General features: G+C 39.6%; 1 protein-coding gene across 2 annotated transcripts in view; it reads right to left on the bottom strand.

Moving 5' to 3' along the window:
- Positions 1 to 13195, bottom strand: part of lrba (LPS responsive beige-like anchor protein) — a 208705-nt gene that overhangs the window by 91255 nt on the left and 104255 nt on the right. For both annotated transcript variants that reach the window (XM_046843284.1, XM_046843283.1), the window contains one exon: positions 5862 to 5983. In XM_046843284.1, coding sequence (XP_046699240.1) covers positions 5862 to 5983 — 122 coding nt within the window. The remainder of the gene's footprint in view (positions 1 to 5861; positions 5984 to 13195) is intronic.

Below are 13195 nucleotides of genomic sequence, written 5' to 3'. Positions count from 1 at the left end.
AGGTAAGTACAGTCGGTTAGATCACTAGGTAAGTACAGTCAGTTAGATCACTAGATAAGTACAGTCGGTTAGATCAATAGCTAAGTACAGTCAGTTAGATCACTAGGTAAGTACAGTCAGTTAGATCACTAGGTAATTGCAGTCGGTTAGATCACTAGGTAAGTACAGTCGGTTAGATCACTAGGTAATTACAGTCGGTTAGATCACTAGGTAAGTACAGTCTGTTATATCACTAGATAAGTACAGTCGATTAGATCACTAGGTAAGTACAGTCAGTTAGATCACTAGGTAAGTACAGTCAGTTAGATCACTAGGTAAGTACAGTCGGTTAGATCACTAGGTAAGTACAGTCGGTTAGATCACTAGATAAGTACAGTCGATTAGATCACTAGGTAAGTACAGTCGGTTAGATCACTAGATAAGTACAGTCAGTTAGATCACTAGATAAGTACAGTCAGTTAGATCACTAGGTAAGTACAGTCGGTTAGATCACTAGGTAAGTACAGTCGGTTAGATCACTAGGTAAGTACAGTCGATTAGATCACTAGGTAAGTATAGTTAGTTAGATCACTAGGTAAGTATAGTCGGCTAGATCACTAGGTAAGTACAGTCAGTTAGATCACTAGATAAGTACAGTCGGTTAGATAACTAGATAAGTACAGTCGGTTAGATCAATAGGTAAGTACAGTCAGTTAGATCACTAGATAAGTACAGTCGGTTAGATCACTAGGTACAGTCAGTTAGATCACTAGGTAATTGCAGTCGGTTAGATAACTAGGTAAGTACAGTCGGTTAGATCAATAGGTAAGTACAGTCGGTTAGATCACTAGGTAAGTACAGTCGGTTAGATCAATAGGTAAGTACAGTCAGTTAGATCACTAGGTAATTGCAGTCGGTTAGATCACTAGGTAAGTACAGTCGGTTAGATCACTAGGTAAGTACAGTCGGTTAGATCACTAGGTAAGTACAGTCGGTTAGATCACTAGGTAAGTACAGTCGGTTAGATCACTAGGTAAGTACAGTCGGTTAGATCACTAGGTAAGTACAGTCAGTTAGATCACTAGATAAGTACAGTTGATTAGATCACTAGGTAAGTACAGTCGGTTAGATCACTAGATAAGTACAGTCGGTTAGATCACTAGGTAAGTACAGTCAGTTAGATCACTAGGTAAGTACAGTCGGTTAGATCACTAGGTAAGTACAGTCAGTTAGATCACTAGGTAAGTACAGTCGGTTAGATCACTAGATAAGTACAGTCAGTTAGATCACTAGGTCAGTACACGTGGTTAGTACACTAGAGTAGTACACTCAGTACACTGACTAAGCTTACTAGGTTAGTAAAGTCAGTTAGCTTACTAGGTTAGTACACTTGTTTAGTAAACACTTATTTAGTACACTGGGTCACTGTAGCTTACTATGATAGCTCAGTAGGTTAGTACACTTTGATAGCTCACTACATTGGCAATCTTGGTTAGTATGCGAGGTTAGCATGCTAGTTTAGTACACTAGATTAGTGCACTAATCAACTGCCCCTTAGTAAGAAAGCTTTGATGCTTTTAGGTTCATGTGTCTACATACAGGCTGTGTGAAAAAGCTGACTCTGCAGCACCTTTCAAATTTCAGTACATTTGTTCTGTTCCCTCACTACTGCACACACTCTTCCGGAAAATACCCACTTCCTGTTCAGTGTGGGATTTACCACAGTGCCTGGCACACGACTCGTGTGTGCACACATTCAGACATCGGCTTTCATTAAATAGCTTGCTCAGAGGTTTGTTCATTCAACGATGTGCACGCACGCACGCGCACACACACACACACACACACACACACACACACACACACACACACACACACACACATATACACACGCTAAATCCACTTCCTCTTTCCCCCACATGGCTCGAAAGCTCGTTTGTATGCACCTGGAGGCCGGAGCAATTACACTGTCAGAATTAACTAATGAGTTTTTAACAAGAGCATAACCGTGAGAAAGACATTGTGCATGAGTCTGTGTGTGTGTGTGTGTGTGTGTGTGTGTGTGTGTGTGTGTGTGTTAGAGAGAGAGAGAGAGAGAGTTTTAATCACAGGAATACACACATCTTTCACTCTTTGTATATTTCCTCTACATAGAAAAAAATTGACATTTGCACCAGCGTAAATACAAACGTCCAGACTGCAGGGTGTAAATCTCACTGCTGTTTCCTCACTACCGATGAATGATCACAATTGTGTGTGTGTTTAAAAATTCCACACTTTAGTCAGAAGCCAATGGCGTTTAAATGTGTTAACACAGGTATAAAGCAAAGGAATGGCAAAAAAATAAAATAAAGATAAAAAAACCAAACATACATAAAAAGCATTTCAAAATAAAAAACAGGAAGAAAATATAAAATAAAATAAAAATAAAAAAGGCAAAAAAGTAAAAAAAAAAAAAAGAAAAAAATATATAATAAAATATAATTTAATATAATATATAAGCTATATCCAAACACAATAAAAAAAAATATAACTATTTAAAAAAATTATTATAAATTGCTAAAAACTAATCCTCATATGTATCTTTTCAGAATTCCTCCTTTCCTTTTTCCCCCTTTCCTATATCTCTTACCACTAACACACAACTTTTTCCCCCTCTCACATCACCCAAGAATCAGGTCCAGATCTCACCTTTGACCTTTGTTTAAAAAAACGTGAGAGTCTGTCAATCGACTTCCTCTGCTAATTTCGGGTCATTTAACACACTCACATCAACGTCATGCAGCGTTCGGTGTATAGTAGCTCGCAGACATCTCTCTGACGGCTGTGTGTGTGTGTGTGTGTGTGTGTGTGTGTGTGTGTGTGTGTGTAATGAGCCGGTAATTACGCTTTCTTTTTGACACTAAATACAGGCTTATTAAAGCTTTTATCGTGTTTAACGTGTTGGAGAGAGACGGCTGAGGTCATCATCCTCGTCATATTTGTTTTATGGAATTGTGGAATAAATGATTGTACGTGGCAACTCGCGTACGTTTCCCTTTTCAGCGCTCTGTCAGAGTCGAGGAGAGGGAATAAAAAATAAATGGAAAACGTCAGTTCAAGAAAGGAAAAGAGAAAAGAATACAGAAGAGAGAGAATTTTTGCCAGTCGATCTTTAAAGCTGTATGAACTTATTTACATATTAATATTATTACGTAAAAAAATAAGGATTTAATTTGTGTTTTATAACCCAAAAATGGTCTTAACATTTCTCCATGAGGAACGCCTTAATGTAATACCAGCAAATGAACAAGTGACAAATGGAAAATGAGAGTAAGCAAAAAAAAAAAAGAGAACAACAGAAGCATGAAAGAGTGAAATTATTTCAGTAAAAATGTAATTCATCAAAGAAAAAAGTAACATCAGTGGTCAATTGGTGCCGGACCCCTCAAAAAGAATACATAACTTACATTATTTCCGTTTTATTTATTATCAGATTCTCTCCGCCACATCTGTCTATGACTCACTCTTGATGCATGTTAAGATGCCTCGTCACATGTCTTACCTCCATCCGCTACCTCCTTAAAGGGGCTGTTCCGGCCGCTAACACATAATACATTACCGCTAAATTGCTAATTGCTAAAAAATGCCAAGCTAGCAAAACGAACAAAAAACAACATAGTGGATTCATGCTTATTATTATATTTACAAAATACCAGTTTTTCGTCCGTGAAAATATTGTCCGACATTAAACCGGTCCGTAAAAATATTGTCCGATATTAATCCGGTCTGTGCCGCAAAAATGGTTGGGAACCACAGAGTTAGATCACTGGGTTAGTACAGTAAGTTAGATCACTAGATTAGTAGAGTAAGTTAGATAAATAGGTTAGTACAGTAAGTTAGATCGCTCAGTTAGTACAGTAAGTTAGATCACTAGATTAGTACAGTAAGTTAGATCACTCAGTTAGTACAGTAAGTTAGATCACTAGATTAGTACAGTAAGTTAGATCACTCAGTTAGTACAGTAAGTTAGATCGCTCAGTTAGTACAGTAAGTTAAATCACGGGGTTAGTACAGTAAGTTAGAGCACTCGATTAGTACAGTAAATTAGAGCACTAGATTAGTACAGTAAGTTTGATTACTGGGTTAGTACAGTAAGTTAGAGCATTAAATTAGTACAGTAAGTTAGAGCAATAGGTTAGTACAGTAAGTTAGATCACTAGATTAGTACAGTAAGTTAGATTACTGGGTTAGTACAGTAAGTTAGATCACTAGATTAGAACAGTAAGTTAGATCACTAAATTAGTACAGTAAGTTAGAGCATTAGATTAGTACAGTAAGTTAGATCAATAGGTTAGTACAGTAAGTTAGACACTGGGTTAGTACAGTAAGTTAGATTGCTAGATTAGTACAGTAAGATAGATTGCTAGGCTAGGTAAGTACACAAAAATGGTACGCTAATCAACCGCCTCTCATTAGGAAAACTCACATCTTGAAACAAAAACATTAGCACCAAAGCATTTATACTTCTTACTGATATTATTGTAGCATCATTATTAGACTCATTATTAAACCGCAGACTCATTTTTAACCCTTTTAATCTTTGGGTCACCCCGAGCTCACGTAGCTATCATAATGCTGATTTCCAGCATTTCGGATTTATTTTTTTTCTTTAAAATTATTATTCTTTTTTTAAATCTGCAAATATATCTCAGCCTCAGCATTGGTGGATTGTATCATACCAAACTGTGTATATCAATTGAAAACATCAGGTGCTCAAAATCTCCACCAATTTCTGTCCAAATTAACATTTAAGAAGAGGAATAATTTACAAAGTAAAACAGCTAATGAACAACGAATCATCAAAATCTTGAACCATCTTCATGAAGATTCACGATTTATGATGTAACAGATTTCAGAATAAACAGAAAGTCAGCCATTTTGAATGATCACAAAAGATTTGCTTTCTCTACAAGAAACTTCTAAGTACTGCATTACCTGTCCAGGCAAAATGTATTAATTATAAATTCAGCAGAAAAAATGTGTGATGAAAATTACCAAACATGTTTGATGCATTGCATAAGACATGTCAAGTCAAACTTATTTCTATAGCACTTTTTTTTTACAATGGACATTGTCTCGAAGCAGCTTTACAGAATTTAAGGTAAGCAATGTCTATTTATCCCTGATGAGCAAACCATGAAGACTGTAACAAGGAAAAACTCCCTTTAGATGTTATTGTAATGATGTCATTGCAAACAAGTGCTGATGCCAACACCTTGTGATCTTTCTCTGTCGCCTGCTTGGCCCCCGTAATTGCTGCTTGCATCTATATCTTAGATAATTTTTATTTATTTAGTTCACTTTTAAATATTTTGATTTCTTTGTAATTAATTCAGTATTTTAAACAGATATTCATTAAATTTAAACTTTCTTTCCCCCTAAAACGTGATGAACCACCACCTCCATCTCACACACACACACACACACACACACACACACACACACACACACACACACACACACACACACGTTACACACACTCACTAGTTCTAAACATTATCTAGACTTGTGCTCTACAAACTCTACCCAGCTACTCACCTGTGACATCACCCACTGACATGCAATAAAAGAAAAAAAAACACTGCTCACTTCCAGATTCATTAACTATCATCATCTAACTAAATGAAATGAATAAGTTAGATGGGAAATGCATGATGGGAAAGCGAGCGATTCGGGGGGAAAACGGCTGACTCGGAAATTAAATTAGCGTGAATTAGGTTTTTACTGAGACTTGTAACTCTATAAAAATTTTATAATGACCAAAACACTCATTTTTACAACCACGTACCTGTTAACACCAAACTCCAGTGTGTGTGTGTGTTGTGTGTGTGTGTGCTTACCACGCTCAGCTGCAGATTTGAGTGTGGCCTCAGTGTGAGACGACCCGAATGGATTCCTGATCAAGCGACGGCGTCTCCTCAGGTCATCCTCCCAGAAATCCAAACGCCAATAACACTGCTTACTGCAAAAGAGAAGAGAAAGAAAAAGTTGAGAGAGAAAGAAGGAGAGAAAGAAGAAAAAAAACAATTAAATAAAATGTAGAATCGCATTGAAGTGAAATCTAAGGAACTCGCACACATACACAAAAAGCCAAAGTCCCCAGAGCTCAGTCTGTGGCATTTTAGTGTTTTGAAAAGTCCTCTAATCACACACACACACACACACACACACACACACACACACACACACACACACACACACACACACACACGTGTCCTTGACACTAATACCCCATAACCTTGTACTGTGTGGTTGCTGAGGGTGAGCTAAATATGTTATATATACACACTCAAATGTGTGCGCACACACACACACACACACACACACACACACACACACACTTCTGACAGAGCAATCCTTTACACACACACAGATTTCAGACCACAGCAGGGACCTGTTCGACATTGCAAGAATTCATTACACACACACACACACACACATCAATTTTCCCAGTTTCTTTCTCTCTCTCTCTTTCTGTCTCTCTCTCTCTCTCTCTCTCTTTTCACAGAACACTGGATGATATTACTTTCTGCTCCAGATCCGATAAATTACTGTAAGCTTCTCACGCTGAAGTGATTTCGGACTCAAACTGGAGTTTCGGATCTTCCATCAACTTCTTTCTCGCAATTTCTTCGCTTTTTTCTGCTTCCTTTCTTTCCCTAATTACATTCTTTCCTTTATCCCTATCTTCCACTTCCCTTCTACTTTTTCTTACCTTTTCACTCCCTATTCCTTCTCTTCTTCCTTCCTCGGCTACTTCCTTACCTTCCTTCTTCCGTTCTGTCTTTCTAACTCGATCAAAGGCTATTAGATTCTCAGACATGATCATGACGAGAAATTTGAAACTTTTACATAACTTTTTTGCCACAACAGAAGTTAGTAGTTTTCTCATTATCATGAGTTAATTTTCTTGTGATCTTGACATAAAAGTCGTTGTCTTATGATAACGACTTAATTTTCTTGTCATAACCAACGTTTTATTCTCGCGATTGCGACTTGATTTTCTTGTCAATTTTGACATAACGTACGTTTCCTCATGATCAGTCACGAACCGTTCAAAACACCATCTTTGTGCATCATTCGGTAGCCATGCAGACGTCCTGGTCCCTCAAGCTGGCTGGCAATGGAATTGACAAAACTTTATGTGTAAGTTGTCAATCAGTCACAGAGACAGAGCTATTTCAGTGTGAGTCCCTGATCAACGTAAAAGCGAATGTGATTATCCATGATGCTGCGATGAAGCTGTTTCTAGAACGTGGTTTTTAATGTCGAGATCACAAGAAATATAATTGTTAATAACGAGAAAACCTTTTTTGTCGAGATCGTGAGAGAAGATCACGAGAAGTCATGATGACGGGAAAACAACTCGTTATGTCGAGATCATGAGAAACTTGACCCTACAAACTGCCCTACTGCCACTGCAGCCAATCCCCTGCACCCTACACCACCTCTACTGGTGACTTTTCGTATCTCAGTCACTTTTGTTACACAGTGTCTCTGCTCATAGACTCAACATTCTCTGCCAATTCAAATGCTGCTATTATGAGGGAGCTCAGGAGCAGCAGGTTGAATATTGATCATCGTGTCCTGTTATTGACAGTCTTTCCATGTCAGGTTTGTAACTGCCGAGCGAAACACTTCCACACTCGTCACTCTCCTTCTATCTTACCTCCCGGTCGATAAGAATCCGTTCCGTTTCAATTTCACCCTCATCGATTTCTGTGTGTGTGTGTGTGTGTGTGTGTGTGTGAGGAAAAGAGAGACCGTCATCTCGCACAGAGTCATGTCTGATTTAGCACAAAAAAAATGAAAGCGGACATCAGAAAGATAGGGAGCAAGAAAGCGGTATTCAAAGCAAAGGATGAGAGGGGGATTGGGAACATCAGGCACAAAGGAATTAAAAGAAGGAAGGAAAAGTGAAAAAAAAAATTATATAAGCTATAATATAAGGAGGAAAAAAAAGGGTAGCATGGAAAGTAGAATGAGACGTGGGAAAAGGAAGGAAGGAAGGAAGGAAGAAATGAAGAAAAAATAAAAAGAAGGGAGGCAATAAGAAAAGGAAGAAAAAGGACACATACACACACACACACAATTAAATATGAGGACTGAGCCATCCATCAAACTATGAAAAGGACAAGAATAAGAAAATGAAAGGTCAGTGATGGTGAAGGAAGGATATTGTTATTGCGCACGTGTGTGTGTGTGTGTGTGTGTTCAATTCCATTGTTTGCCGGACAGCAAATTCCTCTGAGATGCACAACTACGAGAGCGAACAAAAAAAACAAAAAACAAGAATGAATAGAGAATGGGATTGTATCACTACTCAGAGTCAACAACCGTGTGTGTGTGTGTGTGTGTGTGTGTGTGTGTGTGTGTGTTGTGAACAGATATTGAGATACAGATTGTAGGTCAGAGAGTGTTAAATGGAAAACAACAACTCCCATCAGGCCCAGCGGCCAAGAGGAATATTCTCATTACATCCTTTCACTGAATGGAGGTTGTGGGGAATATATACACACACACACACACACACACACACACACACACACACACACACACACACACACACACACACCCTTTGGGAAATTTGATTTCGTTTTCATCGAGAAATGAAAAGAAAGGAAGAGCGGAAGGAGGAGGAGCTGACCCAGGTCAACACTACCGCTGTACTCGTCACATCTCCTGCTTTTCCCCTCAGAGCTCGCTCAGGGTCAGAATCTCAGTTGAAGTTGAATATTGAAAGAACTATAAGAGCAACAAGTACAGAAGTCCCAAGAAGCCATCCATTATAATATTTTTTCTTTCTTGTTTTTCTGTGATCACAACAATTTTCTTTGTTAGTAAAAAGTTTTCTTGGTATAATGACTTAATTTTAGCTGTAGGGTGTATGGGATAATCTGTAGGGCATATAGTGTTAGGAGTAGGCTGTGAGGCATATAGTGTTAGGAGTAGGCTGTGAGGCATATAGTGTTAGGAGTAGGCTGTGAGGCATATAGTGTTAGGAGAAGGCTGTAGGGCATATAGCGTTAGGAGAAGGCTGTGGGGCATATACTGTTAGGAGTAGGCTGTGAGGCATATAGTGTTAGGAGAAGGCTGTAGGGCATATAGTGTTAGGAGTAGGCTGTGGGGCATATAGTGTTAGGAGTAGGCTGTGAGGCATATAGTGTTAGGAGTAGGCTGTGGGGCATATAGTGTTAGGAGTAGGCTGTGAGGCATATAGTGTTAGGAGAAGGCTGTGGGGCATATAGTGTTAGGAGAAGGCTGTGGGGCATATAGTGTTAGGAGTAGGCTGTGGGGCATATAGTGTTAGGAGAAGGCTGTGGGGCATATAGTGTTAGGAGTAGGCTGTGGGGCATATAGTGTTAGGAGAAGGCTGTGGGGCATATAGTGTTAGGAGTAGGCTGTGGGGCATATCGTGTTAGGAGTAGGCTGTGGGGCATATACTGTTAGGAGAAGGCTGTGGGGCATATAGTGTTAGGAGAAGGCTGTGGGGCATATAGTGTTAGGAGAAGGCTGTGGGGCATATAGTGTTAGGAGAAGGCTGTGGGGCATATAGTGTTTGGAGAAGGCTGTGGGGCATATACTGTTAGGAGAAGGCTGTGGGGCATATAGTGTTAGGAGAAGGCTGTGGGGCATATAGTGTTAGGAAAAGACTGTGGGGCATATTGTGTTTGGAGAAGGATGTGGGGCATATAGTGTTAGGAGAAGGCTGTGGGGCATATAGTATTTGGAGAAGGCTGTGGGGCATATAGTGTTAGGGTTAGGCTGTAAGCTGAAGGTAATAGGCTGTAGGGAATACAGTGTAAGGGTTAGGCTGTAAGCTGAAGGTAATAGGCTATAGGGCATATAGCATTAGGTTTAGGCTGTAAGATGTAGGTAATAGGCTGTAGGGCATACAGTGTTAGCCTTAGAATGTATGGTTAAGAGGATATGCTGCAGGGTATACAGTTATATGCTTAGGCTGTAGAGTGAAGAGGATAGGCTGTAGGGCATGGGAATATATATATATATATATATATATATATATATATATATATATATATATATATATATATATATAAGGCACAAGGTGTATGGAATAGAAGCTAAAGGATAAGGGAAAGCGGATGGTGGTCAGGGTTGGGGCAGTGGAGGTAAATAGAGGACAGGAGGCTAAAAGAAAAGGGTAAGAGTTTAGGGTGTATGAGATAGGAGAGAGTGGATTGGGATAAGGAATTATGGGAAAGGTCTAGAGGATAGTGTTCAAGGGGAAGGGGACAGAGGTAAAGATTAGAAACTGTGCATGTATATTTTTTTTGAGTGTGTGTTTTGTGGGGGGGCAATAATGATGTGCTTTTAGACCGAAACCTATGGTTTTACATGTTTGTTTATATTGTATAATGTATGTGATATAGCGGTATGTTTATGTGTGTATGTGCAGACAGAGGCTAATGATTTCTGTTGTTTACTCTGGTGTCTGTGCAGTGATACACAGGAGGAAATGGATTCTTACCAATCTCACTGATCTCTCATATTAAACAGCAATCCCTTAAAGTAAATCTAGATCTGTGTACGCGTGTGTGTCTCAAGAGCCTGGCCTTATCGGCTCATCGCTTTCCGAGAGCACTCTGGGTAAATAGAGGCCTCACGTGTGTGTAACAGAGGAACTATAACAGTGAATTAGAGGATTAGACTGTAATCCCATTACAAACACTATATCACACTTTGTGTCTGTGAACACAGAATTAGCTACTCTATCTATCTATCTATCTATCCATCCATCCATCCATCCATCCATCCATCCCGAAAATTCCAATAATGTCTTGTTTATTTTTCCATTTTTATATTTCTTTCTCCCTTCATTCTTTTTAATGGTTTTTCATTTTTATTTCATGTTTACTGTTTCGTTATTCTTAATTTTCCCCTTGTGGTGTTCCCCGATATTGTTGCTTCCCATCTTTGCTCCTAGCTTCCTTTCCCCCTTCAATTCTAGTTAATCCTATCAGTAACGCCTGCATTTTATTTTTTCACTCACATTTAATTTTTCATATTTTCTTGTAGTTTTCTTTGCCCTTCATTGTGATATTTCAGCTAAATTTCTCTTTGATTCCATTTATTTTCACTCATTCGTTCTTCTTGCTGTTTAGGACATGTGAACGCTGCACTGCCGGTGTTGAGTGTGAGGCGAGGCGGCTCGTCTCCTCTTCATTAGGGATTAACAGATTGACATTGTTCCTGTCATTTTTTATTCTCTCTGATGCAAGTCCTCCTCTCACACACTCTGACCTATGTAAGCCATAAATGGGTTTATAAGGTTTCTCACACACATACACACACAGAGAAAAAATGCTTAAAGCATTACAGTTTGTCATAACAGAAAGATCAGCCAGCGACTATTTATGTTAGCTTCATAACGAGCGCCATTAATGGCTGGCTTTAGCCATAAACACTTGAGAGGCACGTACAAACATCCCAGAGAGAGAGAGAGAGAGAGAGAGAGAGAGAGAGAGAGAGAGCGCAGCTGTCTTCTAGTCATCTAATTTTTCCTCTTCATCCACCTGGAGACTTGAGAAGTAAACATGGATTAACGTGCAGACATTAGCTAGCTCCTACTGTGTGTGTATGTTTTTGTGTCTGTGGATCATCAAATGTTAGCAAGTAAGAGTTTATGTGTGTGTGTGTGTGTGTGTGTGTTTGTATCATCATATAGTTGCATGCTAACACTAATTCTGGGTGTTGATTACAGACAGTGTGTTAGCTACCACAAATCTCAGGCTTATATTGCGTGTGTGTGTGTGTGTTTAGGGGATTTTACGATGCAGTAATGAAAACATAGCACAATGTGTGTGTGAGTATATACAACACAGTGGCAGGAAACAGAAACAAAGTGTCAAACCACAGCATATTAACAGCTTCTGAACAGCTGATGATGTCCATATGTTAGCGCACACTCGCGCGTCACACTGGTCATGCGTCGTCTGTGAATGAGTCGATGTTTACAGGTAGTTTAGCTGCCTGGATTGAACTGTGTGAAGGTTTGACTCGAAGTTGATCAGCTGTTAATCATATTCAGTGGAGATGTGATTGGAACAAAAGAATAAAAAAAGTGATTTACAACAAAGAGTCGGATCATCTCAGTCTAAAGCAGACTTCTACAGACTTCAGCAGACCTCTACAGTCCACCACAGTCCTCTACAGACTTCAGCAGACCTCTACAGGTCTAATGAAGACTCAAGTCACAAGACCAAGATGGCAGCTCGTACGCAATGCGAGGCCCAGCGTCTCTCAATTTGGTAGTGATTTCTCCACAAACTGCAAGTTCAATCACTTAGAATAGCCTTGCACATATAGTATATGGCTGGCAAACATAACTAGACATTGGTCACAACTACAGAGAAGGACTTTTAACGGATTTTGTACTCCCTCAGGAAATCGCAGAGACTGTAAACGAAGGAGGGGGAAGCAAAGCGGCAATATGGCTAGGATACGGCTAATCCCACATCCACCATCTTTCCCAAGCATCTTCCTTGCTAACGAATAGTCTCTTGCAAACAAAATGGATGAACTGCTGCGGATAACATCACACTAGCGGATTAAGGAATGTCATGATTCCTCCGGAAACATGGCTTAACGACAACATTCCCAGCAACGGCATTGAGCTGGTAAGAGCAAAGGTGGAGGTCTGTGCACGCACTTTTAACTGAAAGTCATTGCTCTACTCATATAGAGTATTTGATGATTAAATGCATGTCTGATCACCTCTCTTTGTTCATGCTACACAAATACACACCACTGCTCAAACGGGTGAAACCAGCTGTGGGGACAATAAAGGTATGGTCAAAGGGGGCCATTTCTTCTTTATAGCAACAGTTTCAGGATACTGACTGGAACATGTTTGCCTCAAAAGCCACAATGGACTCACACAGAGACATGGACATTTACACATCATCTGGTTTTGGCACAGGTCTTCACTGACATTTTCAACTTGTCACTGGCCCAAACCACAATTCCCACATGCCTAAAGACTACAAACATCATACCAGTGCCTAAACACTCAGTTGCAGAATGCCTGAATGATTATTGACCAGTTGCACTCACCCCTGTTGTTATGAAGTGCTTTGAGAAACCGGTTCTAAAACACCTCATTTGTGGGCCTGCCACCTACACTGGACCCAAACCAGTTTGCCTATTGCCC

The sequence above is a fragment of the Silurus meridionalis genome, chromosome 28 (assembly GCF_014805685.1).
Source record: "Silurus meridionalis isolate SWU-2019-XX chromosome 28, ASM1480568v1, whole genome shotgun sequence".
Classification (NCBI taxonomy): Eukaryota; Metazoa; Chordata; class Actinopteri; order Siluriformes; family Siluridae; genus Silurus; species Silurus meridionalis.
This window is presented reverse-complemented; position numbering and strand designations above follow the sequence as displayed.